Raw genomic sequence first — 23,467 nt, 5'->3', positions numbered from 1 at the left:
TATTGCAGCAGTGCGATTGGGTTAGTAGACTAAAGAGGGCAAAGGTAAAATTTATTAAACTAAATTGCACACCGTCCTGATTCTGGGAAAGTTAGACAATGCATAATATAATAGTCCTCATTCCGAGTTGATCGCTCGCTTGCTGCTTTTAGCAGCAGTGCAAACGCTAGGCCGCTGCCCTCTGGGAGTGTATCTTAGCTTAGCAGAAGTGCGACCGAAAGGAACGCAGAACGGGGTTACATTTTTTTCAAGCAGTTTAGAGTAGCTGCAGACCTGCTCCCTCCTTGCGATCACTTCAGTCTGTTTAGTTCCTGTTTTGACATCACAAACACGCCCTGCGTTCAACCAGCCACTCCCCCGTTTCCCCAGGCACACCTGCGTTTGTAGCTGACACGCCTGCATTTTTCAGCACACTCCCGGAAAACGGTCAGTTACCTCCCAGAAACGCCCCATTCCTGTCAATCACTCACCGATCAGCAGTGCGACTGAAAAGCGTCGCTCAACCTTGTGTGAAACTGCAGTTTTTTGTGAAAGTACGTCGCGCGTGCGCACTGAGGCCCATACGCATGTGCAGAACTGCCGATTTTTAGCCTGATCGCTGCGCTGCGAACAACGGTAGCTAGCGATCAACTCGGAATGACCCAATGTGTCCTTTGTGGAATGGTCACGCCCCTCGCATTGGTGACCAGTGGTTGATCATACCCCTTCAGTGGGCTCCTGCAGCTACATTTCCCTGGTGGGCCCTTAATGCCCCAGTCCGACACTGGTGACATTTGCCTCCCACTCCCACCAGACTCGACATAACATTATTAGTCCCCTAAACTATCTACCACAAGCACTCTGAGACTTAAAGGAGGTCATTCCGTCCCGATCATCCTCCCTGACATGCGGGGGGACGCCCAGCACAGGGCTAGTCCGCCGCACATTTCAGCCCCCCCCCCCCCCCTGCACAAGTACAAAAGCATCGCACAGCGGCGATGCTTTTGTACTTTTAGAGTAACTCCCAGTCAGCGTAGCTCCTGCAGCTGGCCAGGAGCTACTCCTCACTTCCCGGCTCTCAGCCCGGCTCTTAGCGGCTGCATGTGACATCACGCAGCCGCTGCGGCCCTCCCCACAAAATGCTGTGCCGCCCCCTTCAGCCCAGCGTCGTCGGCTGTCAGCCATAACTCCCAGCCAGCGCAGCTCCTGCAGCTAGCCGGGAGCTACTCCTCCCTGCCCGGCTCTCAGCGGCTGCACGTGAGATCAATCAGCCGCTGCAGCCCACCCCCAGCACGGTCCGGCCACGCCTGCGCAGGCTGGACCGGGGCCACAAAACGCTGTGCCGCCCCCTCCCGCCCAGCGACCGCCTCTGCCTGTCAATCAGGCAGAGGCGATCGCTAGGCAATGACAGTCATCGGCTGTCAGCCATACGCCGACGCACTGCAGTGCCGGCGCATGCGCAGTTCTGACCTGAAAGCTGCACTGTGAAGAACTGCAGCGAGCGTTCAGGTCAGAATGACCCCCAAAAGTATGTAGGTTTATTTGAAGCGAAATACATAACTATGTGCTCATATGTGTCTGAGCGTATTCTACGTTTCAGTGTCCGTGTGTTAGTGTAATTTATGGTAGGGGGATCATTTCCCTATGTGATCTATGGCTGACAGGGAGCTAGAGCTAAAAATAAGTAGTCCCAGATCTGTGCCTTGGGACGTTTATTTTTTACAGTAGCTGGGACAGTGTCTCAGATTCATGCCTGAGACTGCTTTATATTATAGCTTGTTCTGTTACTGACCTCAGCACCCACAGCATGGGGAAATGCATGTTCCTTATCCCATATGAAGTGAGGAGGTGCTAAATATGTAGTGGTGATAATATTTCTTCATTTACGTTTCTACATTCTACCACATGAATATTTGTTCTTTTCTTCCTCAGGGTTATTTGCGAATCGTCCGTGGCAAAAATATCTGTGGCATCACAAAATATCCATTAAGTGCTATTGTCCCCGGAAACCAAAGGATTACTTGTCCAAAATGACCGGAATGTATTGTATTCTGATTATCTGTATCACATTCACAATCCAGACGGAAATATATTATTACAGGTTGAGTATCCCATATCCAAATATTCCGAAATACGGAATATTCCGAAATACGGACTTTTTTGAGTGAGATAGTGAAATCTTTGTTTTCTGTGGCTCAATGTACACAAACTTTGTTTAATACACAAAGTTATTAAAAATATTGTATTAAATGACCTTCAGGCTGTGTGTATAAGGTGTATATGAAACATAAATGAATTGTGTGAATGTACACACACTTTGTTTAATGCACAAAGTTATTAAAAATATTGGCTAAAATGACCTTCAGGCTGTGTGTATAAGGTGTATATGTAACATAAATGCATTCTGTGCTTAGACTTGGGTCCCATCGCCATGATATATCATTATGGTATGCAATTATTCCAAAATACGGAAAAATCAGATATCCAAAATACCTCTGGTCCCAAGCGTTTTGGATAATGGATACTCAACCATATTGTATACTTTGACATCTTCGTTACTTAAGTGTAGTTCATTTTCAACACTGTAAACTTTGTAAGGGAAAAAGGTTCCTAAAGTAGTAATATTTGCGAATAATATTAACAGTATTCCCCTAAAATAAATTCACTGTTGTATTAAGGGGGATCAACTTAAAGGAGATGTACTAAGCTTTGGAGAGTGATAAACTGGAGAGAGCTAAAATTCCAGCCAATCAGCTCCTAACTGCCATGTTACAGGTTGTGTTTGAAAAATTACAGTTAAAGCCTGTACACACTACGCGATATCACATACGATATCACTCATTTTCAGCCTTCTGAGCGATATCATGTGTGATAACGCCCAGTGTGTATGCTACGGACAATAAACTATGCGTGGTTCCGCGCATCGTTATCATTCTCCTATGTCGACTGTGTATGCAAATTAATTTGGACTTATCATCCAGAACTGCATGCACGGGCTGGCCGCGGTATGACGTCAATGTCCGATATCGCTTGCGATATCGTACAGTGTGTATGCACTATGTCGGCAGCCCGGGAGGGTGGGGAAAGACTGGGGGTCATTCCGAGTTGTTCGCTCATTGCTGATTTTCGCAACGGAGCGATTAAGGCAAAAATGCGCATGCGCATGGTTCGCAGTGCGCATGCGGTTAGTATTTTAACACAAAACTTAGTAGATTTACTCACGCCCGAACGAAGATTTTTCATCGTTGAGGTGATCGTAGTGTGATTGACAGGAAGTCGGTGTTTCTGGGCGGAAACTGGACGTTTTCTGCGAGTGTGCGGAAAAACGCGGGAGTGTCTGGAGAAACGGGGGAGTGGCTGGCCGAACGCTGGGCGTGTGTGTGACGTCAAACCAGGAACGAAACTGACTGAACTGATCGCTATTTGTAAGTCTCGAGCTACTCAGAAACTGCAAAGAAATTTCTTTTCGCAATTCTGCTAATCTTTCGTTCGCTATTCTGCTAAGCTAAGATACACTCCCAGAGGGCGGCGGCTTAGCGTGTGCAATGCTGCTAAAATCTGCTAGCGAGGGAACAACTCGGAATCACCCCCACTATGCGATATCGTTCATGGAGCGTATCGCATAGTGTGCTCGGACCTTTTGGTTCTGATTGGTTGTTACTATAACTCTTTCCACTTGATAGCAGGATAGTCCCTGGAAAACAGGACTGTCCCAGCACAATCGGGACAGTTAGGAGGTATGTTATCACTCTCCATGGTTTAGTACAACTGCCACTAAATGTTGAGTTGTAGAAATAGTGATACTAGTAATAAGAATTTACAAGTCAATTTCCTTGTTGCCAAAATTATTAAATCAACCCTCAAAACATACTTGCCTACTTTTGAAAACTAGAATCAGGGAGATTACAGTACGATGAGCTGTGCGAAGCTGTGAGAGCATGTCATACTCTGCCCAAAGGGCGTGTCTAGTTCCACCTATGGGCTTGTCTATGCTTAAATGCTTGTTGTTGCAAGATATTTCTATATAACATTAGTAAGAATATATTTTGGGAAGTTTTGCAAGTACTGATACTAACATTGGCCCTCATTCCGAGTCGTTCGCTCGGTATTTTTCATCGCATCGCAGTGAAATTCCGCTTAGTGCGCATGCGCAATATTCGCACTGCGACTGCGCCAAGTATCTTTGCTATGAAGATAGTATTTTTACTCACGGCTTTTTCATCGCTCCGGCGATCGTAATGTGATTGACAGGAAATGGGTGTTACTGGGCGGAAACAGGCCGTTTTATGGGAGTGTGGCTGAAAACGCTACCGTTTCCGGAAAAAACGCAGGAGTGGCCGGAGAAACGGGGGAGTGGTTGGGCGAACGCTGGGTGTGTTTGTGACGTCAAACCAGGAACGACAAGCACTGAACTGATCGCACAGGCAGAGTAAGTCTGGAGCTACTCTAAAACTGCTAAGTAGTTTGTGATCGCAATATTGCGAATACATCGGTCGCAATTTTAAGATGCTAAGATACACTCCCAGTAGGCGGCGGCTTAGCGTGTGTAACTCTGCTAAATTCGCCTTGCGACCGATCAACTCGGAATGAGGGCCATTGTTGTCTGCAATACAGGGTTTCTTGTTTGCAACTATATGTCCGCTGTGATATTTCTTTTCTTCTCACTCAGCACAATATACATAATACATGTGATGCCTATGCAATAAATTCCAAATGCAATTTGACCTTGTGTGAATTCATCCCTAAACATATAAGTTAATTATGATTTTATGTTTTAGATGTTATTTTATCATGGACACTGGACTGTATCTTGTAGGCACTACCTATATTTATTGGATGCAGAGCCGGATAGGGGGGGGCTCAAGTGGTACATTTCCCCGGGCCCCTACTGCTTCTAGGGCCCCCACAGTTCAGTGTGCAGCTGCAGTACAAAGGGCACCGCAAGCTGTATAAATTACAAAGAAAGTAGAGGGAGGGGGTGGAAACCGATCTGGGTGGCGGGGCTATAAGGCACTGCTTTTAGTTTCACTGAGTGCAGGCAGGATGACATGTGAGAGGAGGGTCCGAAGGAGTGGTGAAGGCAGTAGGAGCAGCTATAGACAGTGTGCCCACAGCCACCCAGTCAGTGTGTGATAAGGTAAGAGGGAGGAGAGGGGCACACTATATGTATAATATGTGTGTGATTGATTGTGGTAGGTGTATATGTCTATGACTGTGTATGACAAATATATATTTGTGTGTGTGTGTGTGTGTGTGTGTGTGTATGTATATGTGTGTGACTATGGGGGTCATTCCGAGTTGATCGCTAGATGCATTTGTTCACAGCACAGCGATCAGGCTAAAAAACGTCAGTTCTGCGCATGTGTATGCAGCGACGTACGGGCACAATGACCGATGTAGTTTTGCACAGGGTCTAGCGATGCATTTCAGTCGCACTGCTTGCCGCAGAGTGATTGACATGAAGTGGGCGTTTCTGGGTGGCAACTGACCGTTTTCAGGGAGTGTGCCAAAAAACGCAGGCGTGCCATGAAAAACGCAGGCGTGGCTGGGCGAACGCTGGGCGGGTTTGTGACGTCAACTCCGGAACTGAATAGTCTGAAGTGATCGCAAGCGCTGAGTAGGTTTTGAGCTACTCTGAAACTACACAAAAAGGTTTTGCAGGCGCTCTGCGATACAACCGTTTGCACTGCTGCTAAGCTAAAATACACTCCCAGTGGGCGGTGGCATAGCGTTTGCACGGCTGCTAAAACTGCTAGCAAGCTATCAACTCAGAATGACCCCCAATATCTCTGTGTGTAACAGTATATATATATGTGTGAGACTGTATGTATGCATGTGTGTGTGTGTTTTTATCAAGGGCGTAGCTACCATTGGTGCAGGTAGTGCAACTGCTATGGGGCCCAGAGCTGAGAGCTGCCCACTTTCACTGTCAGTCAAAGTTAAATGTGTTAATACATTTTTCACCATTGGGTGGTAGATAGGGGCCTTTACAAACTTTTGCCTTGGGGTCTGCATATACTGTATTTAGGTATGCTCCTAGACCTGCTCTTAGTAATGTGGTATAAAATGAATTGGAGGGCATTACAATGTTACAAAATATAAACTGGGGCACTATAATGTGGTATAATATGAAGTGGAAGCACTAAAGTGTGGTATAATATAAACTGGGAACACTGTCATAATGTAAATTGGGGGTACTGTGTTGCATAATGTGTAACTGGCAGCCCTACAATGTGACATAATGTGAACTAGGTCATTACTATGGGGCATAACATTAACTAAGGCACTACTATGGTTCAGAAGATGAACTAGGGCACTATTATAGGACATAAAATTAACATCCGCCACAGAGAAGTTTCTCTCTAGAAGTAATGGGACCGGGGCCCTTCAAAATGTTACTATGGTGCCCACAAAGTTCTGGCTACGTGTGTATAAGTATGAATGTATGTATTTCCTGCCAACCATCACGTTTTGGTGGGACAGTCCTGTTTTTCAGGTACTGTCCCACTTGTAGGCTGGAGAAAAGGTAAGGAGGGAACGCTCCCACCTGCTGTGTGCATGCCCCCAGTGTGAAGTGAAATTTTTGCGTGACGTGTGTGCATGCTCCCTGTTTATGTGCACGCAGAAGGCTTGCGCACAATAGCTGTCAATCAGATGTGGCAACCAGGCTACCTGCTTTGTGGGACTTAGAGGGGGGACTGAACCAACCACCTGACGGTTAATGGTTCGTAATCCCAGCTGACAGGACACTGAGCTCCGGCGGTGCTGATCACACATCGTTAGTATGTGTGCACACCCTGGCAGCTAGCCTCCACCCTCTAACAGATTCTGAAGATCAAGATGCGGTGAGTGTTACACCGGGGTCCCGGTTAGCGGTTCCCCGGTGCAGTTTTGGCAGCATGTCACACGGCGGTCACGGGCCACGAGCTGTGGTGCCCGCTGCAGACAAAATTGGCTCCCCCTCAGTGCTCACTGTCAGACAAGGCTTTGTGTGTACTGTTATGGTTTTACAATGTATAACAGGGCCAGTATAAAGAATACAAGCCACAGGGACCGTGCGCCATTGCAAGGGGCGGGGCTTCCCGGAGTGGGACCAGAGACGGGAAGGCGCCATTTTCTGCTGCTGCAGATCATTTAGGCTGCATGTACGCTGCTCCACTGGGGACCCATGCTGTTACAGACTTCTGTCCTGGCACCAGGGGGTCATAGCAGGGGGGGAACTCTCCAGCGGCAGCGCCGCTGCACTTATACCAGGTTGTACACTTACATTGACATATTGGGCTGCTGTGTTTGTGTGCTGGTCTCCGTTTCCTCAGTGTCACTCCAGGGGTTCTCTAGGGTCTATGTGGAGGTGTTTTCAGAGGGGTGGTATTAATGTGACCGGCGGTCAGGAAACCGATGGTCACATGACGTCCACCAAAATCCCGCCCCCTCACTATCCCGATGGTTGGCATGCCGACCAACAGGGACTATTTCCACTCGTGGGTGTCCACGACACCCATAAAGTGGGAATAGAACCCGTGGCAACCACAGGTCCCCACCGAGCCCGCAAGGGGCTTGCTGCACTCGCCCCTCCCCGCCGGGATCCCGGCGTCGGTAAGCTGCTGGGATCCCAGCATTGCTATGCTGAGCAGACCGCCGGTCAGGCATACTACATCCTTTTCAATGAACTGCGCTGTATTTTCAGTTGTATTAATATGTCTGTGGACATGGTTATGTGTTCTGCTTATAACTCTACCTGTTCATCATTGGGGTTCCTCATGTGTGAACAATGCTCCTTATCCCCACAGGGACACAGTTCACAGGCACCTGACTGGTTAGACAATTTTAAAAGCATGATTCAGAATGTCAATTCAGAATTAGCTGCAGCAAAAAAGGAGAGACAGGTGTTTAAACAGTCTATTGATTGTATGGCTAAAGCAGCAGATACCAGAGAGGCAATTTTAAAAGCATGATTCAGAATGTCAATTCAGAATTAGCTGCAGCTAAAAAGGAGAGACAGGTGTTTAAACAGTCTATTGATTGTATGGCTAAAGCAGCAGATACCAGAGAGGCTTCTCAGCCCCCTCTGTTGCTTTCACATAAAGGCTCACTGCTACAGGTGCTCCAGTCTGATTCTGATCAGCCTGATGTGGATGATGATGATATGGATGAGGACAGTTCACTGTCCCCAGGAATGGAGGCCCTCAACTTTGCTGTTAGAAAGGTTCTTCACATTCCAGATCAGGAGGGAGAACCGGATGAGGAGTTCTACTTTAATGTTATACCCAAGAGCTCAGCAACTTTTCCTGTGTGTAAAGAATTAAACTCTCTGGCCAGGGAAGCATGGTTAATCCCTGATAAGAAATTCAAAATTCCTCAGAGGTTTTTAACTACCTTTCCCTTCCCTGCTGAGGACAGGAAGGTATGGGAAAAACCTCCGTCAGTCGATACGTCTGTGTCCAGGCTGTCTAAGAAATTGGTACTGTCGGTGCCAGGGGCTATATCCCTAAAAGAACCGTCTGACCGTAAAATTGAGACCACTCTCAAGGCAGTTTATACGGCAGCGGGTGTAGCACAGAGCCCCACAATAGTTTGTGGGTGAATTTCAGGGCAATGGTCAAGTGGTCTGATACTGTTATTGGTGGTTTAGAATCTCAGCCACGGGATGAGGTCATTACTCTGTTGCAACACATACAGGATGCTGCTAAATTTATGAGCGAGGCTATTAAGGAATTGTGTAAGATAAATGGCCGCACTACTGCTATGGCTGTTTCAGCACGCAGAGCTCTATGGTTACGTCAATGGTCAGCGGACGCTGATTCCAAAAAGGGTGTGGAAAATCTTCCCTTTACAGGTGATGTCTTGTTTGGAGACAAATTAAATAAATGGATCGCCCAAGCAACGGCGGGTAAGTCTACCTACCTGCTGTTGGCTGCGCCACCTACTAGAAGTTCTTACACAGGACCCTCCTTGCAGTCCTTTCATGTGGCAAAGTTCAGAGGCAGGGGCCGGGTATCTCCACCACTCCATAAGGATCTCGTGGTAAGTCCCGTAAACCTGCAGCTGCTGCCTCCCTGGACCAGACCACCGGATCCCCTGCCACTAAGCCTTCCGCGTGACTGTTGTTCCCAGCAGCAAGGCGATTTTAAGGTAGGTGTTCGCCTTCAACACTTCGCACACGTGTGGGCGAAGTCCTGCCGGGATCCTTGGGTGAGGGACCTCATTTCTCCGGGATACTGGCTGGAATTTCAAGTACTTCCTCCTCACAGATTTTTCAAGTCTGGCTTACCAGTTTTGCTCACAGCAAAAGTTACCTTACAAGAGGCCATTCAAAAACTTTTGAGGACAGGGGTGGTGGTTATGGTACCACCTCCGTTGCACAACAGCGGTTTTTACTCCAGTCTTTTTGTCGTTGCAAAACCGGACGGTTCGGTGCGACCCATCTTAAACCTGAAGTCTCTAAACCCGTATCTGCGGGTGTACAAATTCGAGATGAAATCCCTGCAGGCAGGGGTGTCCGGTCTGGAGGAGGGGGAATTCCTGGTGTCACAAAATGTCAAGGATGTCACCAGATGTCAAACCTACACATTCCCATGTGGCCCCCTCCTCAGGTTTGCCATCTTGGGCGACCATTTCCAGTTTCAGGCCTTGTCCTTTGGCCTGTCCACAGCTCCGAGGGCCCCCACCAAGGTCATGGTGGACATGATGTTGCAACTGCGCATGATGGGAGTCAACATAGCCTTTATCAGGAGATCGTCCACGTAGGGGACTATGTCCAAGGAGTGTCTATTGCATAGCACTGATCTGACAACTCACTGTTATGAACCACAAGTAGTGGTTCATTCCTGTTTGCTTTCCGTTTATGTATTTTGTACTATAGTTCTGTTCGCATGCCAGGATTTCCATTGCAATGGTTTAGAAAACTCTTGTTGGCCGCCGGTGGTGAGTCGGTGTAATTACAGCCTGTTTCTATGTGTTTAGCCTCACCTGTCTGATAGTTGATCATTATGTGGTGAGTCTCTGTACTGCAATCTGGCTCTTGTCTGTGTTACTCTCACCTGCAGCTATTCTGGTCATTATCTTGTGCCTGGCTTCCAGCCATCCTGATTGGGGTGTGTTCCCAGATTATCCAGCTAGCTATGCAGTTCTGAGCTGGTGACAGACGTTTGTAGTTATACCTGGATGTTCCTGATTAGTGTCTGGTCCAATATTGCATCTGTGTCCTGGCCCTGTCTAATACTGGAATCCTGTGTAATCGGTTCTGTCAGAGTCTGGAGCTTCTTGTGAGCTGCTTCCTGCCCTGGAGCGTTCCTGTCCTGTAACCCAGTGATTCTGTCAACCTTTGATCCTGTGGTCCTGAGTCCTGGTGTCCAGAAGCCTGTTGTGGGAAACCTTCCAGCTTTCCATTCCTGTGAGCCTGTGTCTGCGGCCTCGGGGTTCCCATTCTCCTGACTGTATTAACTCTGGTGTTGTGAGTAGCGGTATGTCCTTTATTTTCCTTTGTTATTTTCTGCAGAGGGTTCTGCGTATGCTGTCATCGCCGGTACACAACAGTATTGTGTCGGCGTGTGGTCAGCATTTCCTTTGTTGTTGTTCGTCTTGGCGGCTGACCCGCACATACTTTTGCTTGAGTTCTGTAGTTGCCCCTAACTCGGGTTTCTGTTTAGTTAGAGGTTCCCCTTGTTCTCGCCCCGTCTCAGTTTATGCCTTGTCTCCAACTAAGACTGGGGGCATCAGCGTTGGGCAGACATAATCCGCCCTTCAAACGTGGCTACTGTGGGCCCAAGCAAACAGTCTCGCATGCGTAGACTGACCACGCGGGTGGAACAACGGAGTCAGGGTTCTGTAGGGGTTGCTGCTGTACTCCGTTCCCACTCCAGCATTACGTTCCTGTACTTGGGGCTCATCCGCCCAGTTTCAGGAGTATCAAGTACAGTGATCGTAACACTCACCTGCTTACGTATCATGGGTGGATCCTGAATTTCCAAAAACCTCACCTGGAACCGACCCAATGTCTTCAGTTCCTGGGAATGATATTGGATACAGTGTCTCAGAAGGTGTTTCTTCCGATGGACAAGGCCTTGGCTATCCAGGCTATGGTCCGCTCAGTACTCCATCCTCACAGGGTGTCAATACATCTTTACATATGCTTGCTGGGCAGGATAGTTGCTGCATACGAGGCAATCCAATATGGCAAATTTCATGCCCGGCCATTTCAGCTGGATCTGCTGGGCAAATGGTCTGGGTCTCACCTTCACATGCATCAGGAAGTGACCTTATCTCCAAAAGCCCGATTTTCTCTATTATGATGGCTACATGTTTCTCACCTGGTAGAAGGCAGGACTTTCAATATTCATTCGTGGATTCTGCTAACAATGTATGCCAGCCTCCAGGGTTGGGGGGCTGTGACCCAAGGGGCTCAGCTCCAGGGGCTATGGTCGCGTCAGGAATCTACCCTACCGATAAACGTCCTGGAACTCAGGGCGATTTACAATACAAGCTTCCCGTCTCCTGAGGGATCGAGCAATCCAGGTTCAATCGGACAATGTCACAGCGGTGGCGTACAGAAACCAACAAGGGGGAACGAAAAGCAGAGCTGCGATGCGAGAAGTGTCAAGAATCCTCCTCTGGGCGGAGGCCAATGCAGGGGCCATCTCAGCCATCTTCATTCTGGGAGTGGACAACTGGAAAGCGGACTTCCTCAGCAGACACGACCTCTATCCGGGGGAATGGGCCCTACATAACCAGGTGTTTCAACAGTTAATTCACCTGTGGGGCTGTTCGTAGATAGATCTGATGACTTCTTGTCTAAACAAGAAGCTATGCCGTTACTGTTCCAGAACAAGGGATCCACAGGCTGTAGCAGTGGGTACGCTGACGAGGCCTTGGCCGTACCGCTTTGTGTACCTGTTCCCTCTTTTAGGGTTCTAAAAAGGCTAAGTAGGGAAAGCGTTCAGGCAATTCTAATCGCCTCAGATTAGCCTCGACAGGTGTGGTACTTGGACCTCGTAACCTTGGCTCTGGAGGATCCTTGGCCTCTGCCTCTCCAAAAGGATCTTCTTCAACAAGGTCCGTTCGTCTATCCAGACTTAAAGTGGCTTCTTTGGACGGCTCGGAAGTTGAAAGGGAGATTCTTGCAAGAAAAGGTCTTCCCTCCCGGGTTATTTCCACCACGGTCCAGGCCAGGAAGATGGTTACGTCAAAACATTATCACCGTATCTGGAAAAAGTATGTTTCCTGGTGTGAAAGTAGAAAGGTGTCTCCCGTGGAATTTAGAATTGGTCATTTTCTAATATTCCTGCAAGCGTGAGTGGATATGGGCCTACTTTTAGGCTCCATCAAAGTCCAGATTTCGGCGCTCTCTATTTTCTTCCAGAAACAACTAGCCATGTTGCCGGAAGTAAAAACTTTCCTAAAGGGAGTTCTTCATATTCAGCCACCCTTCATACCTCCCGTGGAATCTCAATGTGGTTCTGTCCTTTCTTCAATCAGACTAGTTTGAACCCTTACATAGGGTGGAATTGAAATTTCTTACCTGGAAGACGGTGATGTTATTAGCATTGGCGTCTGCCAGACGTGTCTCTGAATTGGGGGCCTTATCATGGAGACAGGGCGGAACTCAGGACCCGTCTTCAGTTTTTATCGAAAGTGGTTTCAGCTTTTCATGTCAAACAACCCATTGTGGTTCCGGTATTGTCCGACACTTCCGTTGGGCCAGAGTCCTTGGATGTGGTGAGGGCTCTGAAGATTTATGTCAAAAGGACGGCTCGTCATCGGAAATCTGATTTGCTGTTTGTCCTTTATGATGCCACCAAAATTGGTCGGCCAGCTTCTAAGCAATCCATTGCTCATTGGCTCAGGTTGACTATTCAACAGGCCTATACTGTTGCGGCTCTGCCTTTGCCGACGTCTATTCAGGCCCACTCGACAAGGTCTGTGGGCTCTTTCTGCGCAGCTGCCCGTGGTGTCTCAGCCTTGCAGTTGTGCTGAGTTGCTACTTGGTCGAGTTCGAACACTGAAATTCTATCTGTTCAACACTTTGGCCAAGGATGACCTTCAGTTTGGTCACGCGGTTTTACAGGGGTTTCAGCACTCTCCCAACCGTTTGGGAGCTTTGGGACTTCCCTATGGTACTAAAGTACAGAACCCCAGTATCCACTAGGACGTAAGAGAAAATAGGAATTTAATGCCTACCGGTAATTCCTTTTCTCCTAGTCTTTAGTGGATACTAGGCACCCGCCTCAGTGCTTCGATTCCTGCTTACCTGAGTAAGTAATCTAAAAAAGGGGGAGGTAGAGGACTGCTGCGCCTCAGAGAGCTGCAGTAGGGATACCAACAGATGATCACTCAATCACCCTGGAACACAATGCACAAGAAAATAAGGGATCCCTTCTGCGCTCATCCAACAACAATAAACAGTAATGCAATAAATGATAGGTTCCCAATGGATAAGTCTATGACTAAATTATAGTCTCTTTTAGTTCTTATGCAAAGCGGAAGTGCTGGATGTAGGGAGACTCAATGCATACCGTACTCACAAGGAGTCGTGGTATGTCCCGCGTGTAGAGGTTTCTTAAGTCGCTTGGTTCTTCTTTACCTTCTCCGAGGTGGAAAGTTCTTATCCTCGTAGTTGGAGAGAAGAAAAAATGGGAAAGAAGAGCAACTGATGGTGTAGTATGTTCGTGCAAGCAGGAGATCACTGGATATAGATAAGTGGTGGGATACGGGGATATCTTCAACGTGACTCTAAAGGTAGTGGTCCGTAATTTTCATCCTTTCTGTACGTGCTGATATAGAAATGGAGGTGGTGGGAGTGACTGGTGATTTAACGCGTACCTTACTCACGTTAAATCAGGGTTGATCTTCCATGTAAAGGTATCTTTGTTTCTTCGTCGTTCGTCCTTCCTGTTATTGTCCTTCCTTCGTCACAGGGATGGTACTGGATCGAAGTTGTTTTCTACTCAAAGGTGTTGAGGTCTGCACATAAGGGTATCTTGTCTCCCTTTCCCTATTTTCACCCACTGCCTCTCTCTCTCTGCCACCCTCTCCTTGGTGTCACCCGTACACCTAGCGTCACCCACTGCCTCTGTCACCCTCTTCCTAGTGTCACCCGCTGCCTGCCGCCATTTCCCTTGTGTTACCCACTGCCTTTCTCTCCCTGCTACTCTCTTCCTTGGTGTCACCCATACACCTAGCGCCACTCACTGTCTCTCTTTCACCCACTCCCTGGGGTCAACTGCTGCCTGTCACCATCTCCCTGGTGTCACCTGCTGCCTGTCACCCTCACCCTGGCATCACCCACTGCCTCAGTCACCCTCTCCCTGATGTCACCCACTGCCTCTCTTCTTTCACGCTCTCCCTATCTGCCACGGCGTGTTACCCCACCCACTGTCTCTCTCCATCACCCACTGCCTCTCTCCATCACCCACTGCCTGTCATCCACTGCTTCTCCTCGGGAATCTCTCTCCCTGTTACCCATTGCCTCTCCCTGGTGTCACCCTGGCCTGTCATCCACTGACTGACTCTCCCTGCCACACTTTCCCTTTCACCCTCTGCCTCTCCCTGTCACCCTTTCCCTGTAGACCACTGCCACGCTTCAGCAACCTCTCCCTGTTGACCATTGCCTTTCCCTGGAGTCACACTCTCCCCATCACCCACTGACTGCCTCTCCCTGTCACCGTCTGCCACGTGGCATATTATGAACTTGGGGTGGAGCTGCGGAGGGGGGTCCAAAACATCCTTTTGCATCTGCTCATAATTTCTGCCACTGAATCCACCCCTGTGCTACAGTAGGATCTTCTAATTTTGTTTGAACATCCCTTATGTTAGACATACTGAGTTTATGAAGAACTGCAGCAAGGGTAGAAATATTTGCTTATTTGTCACACCAATTTCCTAATGGGGTATTGTATGATCTTGCAATCATACTAAAAGATTTCTGATCCTTTCCTTAAAGGAATAAATTAATAACTCTCAAAATAATTATCTCACCTAAGTTCTAACAACACAGCAAGGGGTTATAAATTGGACATTAAAATACTGCTCTATGGGGTCTGTGAACTAAACCTTGGAGAGAGATAAAGTGATTGAAATAAAGTAACATCAAATCAGCTCCTAACTACCATGTTACAGGCTGGGTTTGAAAAATGGCAGTTAGGAGTTGGTTGGGTGGTACTTTATCTCCATCCACTTTATCACTCTCGAAGATTTAGGACCCTATTCAGTATGGATTGCAAATTCTGATAAAAAGCAGATTTACTACCCGCCGCCCACCAACTGTGACCATGCTGTAATTGCGACCGCACTGCAATTAGTGTGTGGTCGCAGAAACTAGGGAAGCCTCCTGCCGGCGCAGCCTCGCTGCGACATCAGGAGTCCCGCTGCCATTTTTTCGATCGGAGATGCTGTGAGTGGCGCCGCCTCCCCCCCCCCACCCCCCGCCTCTGCCTGTCAATCAGACAGAGGAGTTCACAGTTAACAAACCAATTGCATTAACTGTGCGTGCAGCATGGGACCTGTGCATGCGCTCTACCCACCACTCTCAGATATTGCAGTCGCACTGCTGATCATGGCAAAGGATTATATACAAACTTCATAAAAACATACATCAATGAATGTAAATTTACTGTATGTATTTTCTTCATCATAACACAGTTATAGTTTTTTTTTTCTACAAGCAAATTACAAGCTAAGTCCTAGCATTGTACACATTTTTAATTTGCACTGGTTTTTTTTCTTTCAAAAAAATGTTGTCCAAGCAGTGCTTTGAAATTAATGTTAAAGGGGTCCTGCTTCATGAATAGACCCCAAAGTATTTTATGGCAGGCAGAGCTGGACCCAATGTCTGGGGTTCTTCTACCCGTGCTGCTGGTAGTCACCTCCACTTTTTCTCTCCCTCGCTATTGATGCATCCCATGCAGGCCATGCAGCTCAGCAGCAGATTCATAGAGACAGTCACATAACCTCCTTAAAACCATCAAGCTCATTTATTTAAAATTAAGCAGACTCTTTACAGTTGCCCTGAACAGAGTCGGCCCTACAGTAGGTATAGCAACCTAGACAAATGCTCAGGGTATTTGGAATGTTTAGGGGCGTTCCAAGCCTAGGGCTGGCTGAGGCTTTGGGCACCTGGATAGCTGCCCTGGCTATGGTGATCAGACAGTTCAGCGTGCAGCCAGCATCGTGGAACAGACAGTAAGCTACTGCGGTTCACACCAATACCCCCACCCCCCTTCCCGCTGACGCTGCTGCTGCCCACCGTTTCAACACCAGAGACACGGCAGAGCACTGGAATGGTTCACTTTCGCTCCATGAGATATCACAGATCAGGCGCCATTCCCACCGCTGTGTGAGCGCCTTGGTAAACAGTAACCGGTAGACGGTGCTCACCAACTACTGCCTCAGGACCGACACTCTAAATCCTGAGTCAGCAAAAGCAGATACTAAGAAAAGAAACAAACAAACCACCATCAACATGTGCTTCCTCTCCACCCACTGGGGGACACAACACCACGTTACGGGCAACTGCAGTTTTCACCGGCTAGGTGAAAATCATCAGCCACCCAATCGTCACCTATCAGCACTCGCGCACTTAGGTGAAAGTTGGACCTCACAAGGCTTTGCGAGGTCCACTAGATCGGCACTCAATAAGGAGACAAACAGACACGGAGTACTACTTACACCGCCACACTCGTCACTTTGCTGGGATGCTCTCTCTGCCCCTATAAAGAAAACACAACAACCTATCTATTCTACTCTCAGGCTACACTGAACTCAGAAGGGCCAAACAACTAAACTATACCCAAACTTTTTTGCCTGCTAAATCCGAATAGATAGCATAATAATCAACACCTGGGACATCCTTTTCACTCTATTCTCATTAATACCATCAATCACAGTAATTTAACACAACACAGTGTAATAGCAAATAGCGATGGCAATTATAACAGTTTGTAATGCAAGCACTCCGAGAATACATTTCCCCCCTATGGGGGTAATTCCAAGTTGATTGCAGCAGGATTTTTTATAGCAATTGGGCAAAACCATGTGCACTGCAGGGGAGGCAGATATAACATGTGCAGAAAGAGTTAGATTTGGGTGGGTTATTTTATTTCTGTGCAGGGTAAATACTGGCTGCTTTATTTTTACACTGCAAATTAGAGTGCAGATTGAACCCACCCCACCCAAATCTAACTCTCTCTGCACATGTTATATCTGCCTCCCCTGCAGTGCACATGGTTTTGCCCAATTGCTAACAAAAATCCTGCTGCGATCAACTTGGAATTACCCCCTATGTACTGTACGTCAGTGCCTGACCAGCCTTAAACCTCATCCACCTGTGGAATCAGAATAGGTGCCACCCGGAATCCCTCTCTCATGAACAGCTGTTCATGGGTCAGAATAGGATAACGACGGTGTGTGGAACTGGTCCGCTCCTCCGCGCTCAATCCAATCCAGAGCTCCTGTCACACCAACACCAAGGATATCAATTACCCCCAACTGAGCGCAGGAGCCGCGCAGCTCCTCTCCTCTGTACTCAGACCGTCCCAATTAAGGGTGCACTGATGATCTGGGTCTATTACCCAGACCACCTTATAAGTGCTGGGCACGGGCACTCTGACCACTTAATCCGGTTTGGTTGGAATGGAAGGCACCGGGTCAGTTAATATTTAGTATCTGAGTGCTGGGCTTAACATACTGTATAAATATATATATATATATATATATATATATCCAAAGACTGCCCCGGCACTCCTCCAAATCAGCTGGCTGTGGTGCCCTTCCTTGTGGACCTGCCGGCCCACCAACGTATAGCAAAAGAAATCAGGTGGCACTCACAGACTTGTAGCTTTGTGGAAACAAACTTCACCCTGTGAAGATTTTTAATAAGAACAACAGGTAACGTTTCGGGGACGTATCCCCTTCCTCAGACAGTTCAACAGTGCAAACAACAGTGAATAAATACCATATAATGACCCCACTTACCCCCATCGTCACGACTCCCAGCTGCGCGGACCACGGCGTGTCTCGGCGTCCCCCGGCCCGCACTTCCGGCTTCGACGTCACTGCCCGACCGGAAGTGACTCGTTCAGGCTTCGCCGGTCACCATGACAACGCGCTGGGAGCGCTGTGAATGTAAACAGAACACGGCACAAATACATTACTATTAGAAAAACTGACAATGTGAAAAAAACGACACACATCTCAAAGAGCGCTCGCTTGGAGCTGGAGTGTGTCAATAAAAGCAATCATGTGTGTGATGAACCAACATAATACTTTAAGACATAAACATAAATAAACATTAAAAATTAGCTTACAACCCGCAGTCTGACGCAAATGGACATGATATATTTCCAACTCCCCAGTGCAGCTGATTCTTAGGCTTAATCAAAATTCACTGGAGGTGGACGGGCATGGATGGCTCTACTTTAGGAAAACAATTATTCATTAGCCAAAAGCTGTCCCTGCTATAAATAAGCGGCTCTAATGTAGACTCCCCTACTCCATGCGATGATGCTAATTAATCAATGTGGTTTAACTGCATGGGGCATTCCACATCTGGGAGCTAGACCTTTGGCAGGGACTTGGGTGGGAAAAGTTTTTATTTTTTCGTAACCTAGAGGAAGTTGATTAATCCTAAGGACTCATTTAACCCTCTAGGGGCTAAGCAATCCAGGCAAAAAATCCACCTGGATTCTAGCTGTAACAGTTTTTTCCCCCTGTCACTAGTGATGAGCGGGTTCGGTTTCTCGGAAACCGAACCCCCCCGAACTTCACGCTTTTTACACTGGTCCGAGGCAGACTCGGATCTTCCCGCCTTGCTCGGCTAACCCGAGCGCGCCCGAACGTCATCATCCCGCTGTCGGATTCTCGCGAGGCTCGTATTCTATCGCGAGACTCGGATTCTATATAAGGAGCCGCGCGTCGCCGCCATTTTCACACGTGCATTGAGATTGATAGGGAGAGGACGTGGCTGGCGTCCTCTCCGTTTAGATAGAGAGTGAGACACTTGATTTACTGGAGCATTAGGAGTACTCAGAGAGTGCAGAGTTTTGCTGATAGTTATACTAGTGACCACCAGTTTTATTTATTATTTAATATAATCCGTTCTCTGCCTGAAAAAAAACGATACACAGTCACATACCATATCTGTGCTCAGCCTCAGTGTGATAATATCATCTATGTATATCTGACTGTGCTGAGTAGTGCTCACTGCTCACACAGCTTAATTGTGGGGGAGACTGGGGAGCAGTTATAGCAGGAGTACATATTTAACAGTGCACACTTTTGCTGCCAGAGTGCCAGTGTGACTGACCAGCAGTGACCACCAGTATATTGTCTGCCTGAAAAAGTCAAACACTCGTGTGGTGTTTTTTTTCTTCTTCTATAAACGCATTCTGCTGACAGTGTCCAGCAGGTCCGTCATTCATTATATTTCTATCTTCTTCATACTAGTAGTTTAGGAGTCTGTAGTGCTGACAGTGTCCAGCAGGTCCGTCATTATATAATATATACCTGTCCTGCAGTAGTGATATATATATATTTTTTATATCATTATCATCCAGTCTATACTAGCAGACGCAGTACGGTAGTCCACGGCTGTAGCTACCTCTGTGTCGGCAGTCGCTCGTCCATAATTGTATACCTACCTGTGGTGGGTTTTTTTTTCTATCTTCTTCATACTAGTAGTTTAGGAGTCTGCAGTGCTGAAAGTGTCCAGCAGGTCCGTCATTATACAATATATACCTGTCCTGCAGTAGTGATATATATATATTTTTTATATCATTATCATCCAGTCTATACTAGCAGACGCAGTACGGTAGTCCACAGCTGTAGCTACCTCTGTGTCGGCAGTCGCTCGTCCATATTTGTATACCTACCTGTGGTGGTTTTTTTTTTCTTCTATCTTCTTCATACTAGTAGTTTAGGAGTCTGCAGTGCTGACAGTGTCCAGCAGGTCCGTCATTATATAATATATACCTGTCCTGCAGTAGTGATATATATATTTTTTATATCATTATCATCCAGTCTATACTAGCAGACGCAGTACGGTAGTCCACGGCTGTAGCTACCTCTGTGTCGGCACTGGCAGTCGCTCGTCCATAATTGTATACCTACCTGTGGTGTTTTTTTTCTTTCCTATCTTCTTCATACTAGTAGTTTAGGAGTCTGCAGTGCTGACAGTGTCCAGCAGGTCCGTCATTATACAATATATACCTGTCCTGCAGTAGTGATATATATATATATATTTTATATCATTATCATCCAGTCTATACTAGCAGACGCAGTACGGTAGTCCACGGCTGTAGCTACCTCTGTGTCGGCAGTCGCTCGTCCATAATTGTATACCTACCTGTGGTGGGTTTTTTTTTCTATCTTCTTCATACTAGTAGTTTAGGAGTCTGCAGTGCTGAAAGTGTCCAGCAGGTCCGTCATTATACAATATATACCTGTCCTGCAGTAGTGATATATATATATTTTTTATATCATTATCATCCAGTCTATACTAGCAGACGCAGTACGGTAGTCCACAGCTGTAGCTACCTCTGTGTCGGCAGTCGCTCGTCCATATTTGTATACCTACCTGTGGTGGTTTTTTTTTTCTTCTATCTTCTTCATACTAGTAGTTTAGGAGTCTGCAGTGCTGACAGTGTCCAGCAGGTCCGTCATTATACAATATATACCTGTCCTGCAGTAGTGATATATATATATTTTTTATATTATTATCATCCAGTCTATACTAGCAGACGCAGTACGGTAGTCCACGGCTGTAGCTACCTCTGTGTCGGCAGTCGCTCGTCCATAATTGTATACCTACCTGTGGTGTTTTTTTTTTTTTCTATCTTCTTCATACTAGTAGTTTAGGAGTCTGCAGTGCTGACAGTGTCCAGCAGGTCCGTCATTATACAATATATACCTGTCCTGCAGTAGTGATATATATATATATTAAATCATTATCATCCAGTCTATACTAGCAGACGCAGTACGGTAGTCCACGGCTGTAGCTACCTCTGTGTCGGCACTGGCAGTCGCTCGTCCATAATTGTATACCTACCTGTGGTGGTTTTTTTTTTTTCTATCTTCTTCATACTAGTAGTTTAGGAGTCTGCAGTGCTGACAGTGTCCAGCAGGTCCGTCATTATACAATATATACCTGTCCTGCAGTAGTGATATATATATATTTTTTATATCATTATCATCCAGTCTATACTAGCAGACGCAGTACGGTAGTCCACGGCTGTAGCTACCTCTGTGTCGGCACTGGCAGTCGCTCGTCCATAATTGTATACCTACCTGTGGTGTTTTTTTTTTTTCTATCTTCTTCATACTAGTAGTTTAGGAGTCTGCAGTGCTGACAGTGTCCAGCAGGTCCGTCATTATATAATATATACCTGTCCTGCAGTAGTGATATATATATTTTTTATATCATTATCATCCAGTCTATACTAGCAGACGCAGTACGGTAGTCCACGGCTGTAGCTACCTCTGTGTCGGCACTGGCAGTCGCTCGTCCATAATTGTATACCTACCTGTGGTGTTTTTTTTCTTTCCTATCTTCTTCATACTAGTAGTTTAGGAGTCTGCAGTGCTGACAGTGTCCAGCAGGTCCGTCATTATACAATATATACCTGTCCTGCAGTAGTGATATATATATATATATATTTTATATCATTATCATCCAGTCTATACTAGCAGACGCAGTACGGTAGTCCACGGCTGTAGCTACCTCTGTGTCGGCACTGGCAGTCGCTCGTCCATAATTGTATACCTACCTGTGGTGGGTTTTTTTTTTCTATCTTCTTCATACTAGTAGTTTAGGAGTCTGCAGTGCTGACAGTGTCCAGCAGGTCCGTCATTATACAATATATACCTGTCCTGCAGTAGTGATATATATATTTTTTATATCATTATCATCCAGTCTATACTAGCAGACGCAGTACGGTAGTCCACGGCTGTAGCTACCTCTGTGTCGGCAGTCGCTCGTCCATAATTGTATACCTACCTGTGGTGGTTTTTTTTTTTCTATCTTCTTCATACTAGTAGTTTAGGAGTCTGCAGTGCTGACAGTGTCCAGCAGGTCCGTCATTATATAATATATACCTGTCCTGCAGTAGTGATATATATATATTTTTTATATCATTATCATCCAGTCTATACTAGCAGATGCAGTACGGTAGTCCACGGCTGTAGCTACCTCTGTGTCGGCACTGGCAGTCGCTCGTCCATAATTGTATACCTACATGTGGTGGGTTTTTTTTTTTCTATCTTCTTCATACTTGTAGTTTAGGAGTTTGCAGTGCTGACAGTGTCCAGCAGGTCCATCATTATACAATATATACCTGTCCTGCAGTAGTGATATATATATATTTTTTATATCATTATCATCCAGTCTATACTAGCAGACGCAGTACGGTAGTCCACAGCTGTAGCTACCTCTGTGTCGGCAGTCGCTCGTCCATAATTGTATACCTACCTGTGGTGGGTTTTTTTTTCTTCTATCTTCTTCACACTAGTAGTTTAGGAGTCTGCAGTGCTGACAGTGTCCAGCAGGTCCGTCATTATACAATATATACCTGTCCTGCAGTAGTGATATATATATTTTTTATATCATTATCATCCAGTCTATACTAGCAGACGCAGTACGGTAGTCCACGGCTGTAGCTACCTCTGTGTCGGCAGTCGCTCGTCCATAATTGTATACCTACCTGTGGTGGTTTTTTTTTTTTCTATCTTCTTCATACTAGTAGTTTAGGAGTCTGCAGTGCTGACAGTGTCCAGCAGGTCCGTCATTATACAATATATACCTGTCCTGCAGTAGTGATATATATATATATATTTTATATCATTATCATCCAGTCTATACTAGCAGACGCAGTACGGTAGTCCACGGCTGTAGCTACCTCTGTGTCGGCACTGGCAGTCGCTCGTCCATAATTGTATACCTACCTGTGGTGGTTTTATTTTTTCTATCTTCTTCATACTAGTAGTTTAGGAGTCTGCAGTGCTGACAGTGTCCAGCAGGTCCGTCATTATACAATATATACCTGTCCTGCAGTAGTGATATATATATATTTTTGATATCATTATCATCCAGTCTATACTAGCAGACACAGTACGGTAGTCCACGGCTGTAGCTACCTCTGTGTCGGCACTGGCAGTCGCTCGTCCATAATTGTATACCTACCTGTGGTGTTTTTTTTTTTTTCTATCTTCTTCATACTAGTAGTTTAGGAGTCTGCAGTGCTGACAGTGTCCAGCAGGTCCGTCATTATATAATATATACCTGTCCTGCAGTAGTGATATATATATATATATATATATTTTATATCATTATCATCCAGTCTATACTAGCAGACGCAGTACGGTAGTCCACGGCTGTAGCTACCTCTGTGTCGGCACTGGCAGTCGCTCGTCCATAATTGTATACCTACCTGTGGTGTTTTTTTTTTTTTTTTCTATCTTCTTCATACTAGTAGTTTAGGAGTCTGCAGTGCTGACAGTGTCC

General features: G+C 46.5%; 1 protein-coding gene across 1 annotated transcript in view; it reads left to right on the top strand.

Moving 5' to 3' along the window:
* Positions 1–4,234, top strand: part of LOC134970066 (cathepsin W-like) — a 224,942-nt gene extending 220,708 nt beyond the window's left edge. The window contains exon 11 of the mRNA XM_063946161.1: positions 1,912–4,234. Within this exon, the coding sequence (XP_063802231.1) occupies positions 1,912–2,013 (102 nt within the window). The 3' untranslated portion in view covers positions 2,014–4,234. The remainder of the gene's footprint in view (positions 1–1,911) is intronic.
* The last annotated feature ends 19,233 nt before the right edge of the window (positions 4,235–23,467 follow it).

This window comes from Pseudophryne corroboree, chromosome 11 (assembly GCF_028390025.1).
Source record: "Pseudophryne corroboree isolate aPseCor3 chromosome 11, aPseCor3.hap2, whole genome shotgun sequence".
In the NCBI taxonomy this organism is placed as follows: Eukaryota; Metazoa; Chordata; class Amphibia; order Anura; family Myobatrachidae; genus Pseudophryne; species Pseudophryne corroboree.
The sequence above is the reverse complement of the archived record's forward strand: the minus strand, read 5'-3'. Positions and strand labels throughout refer to the sequence as shown.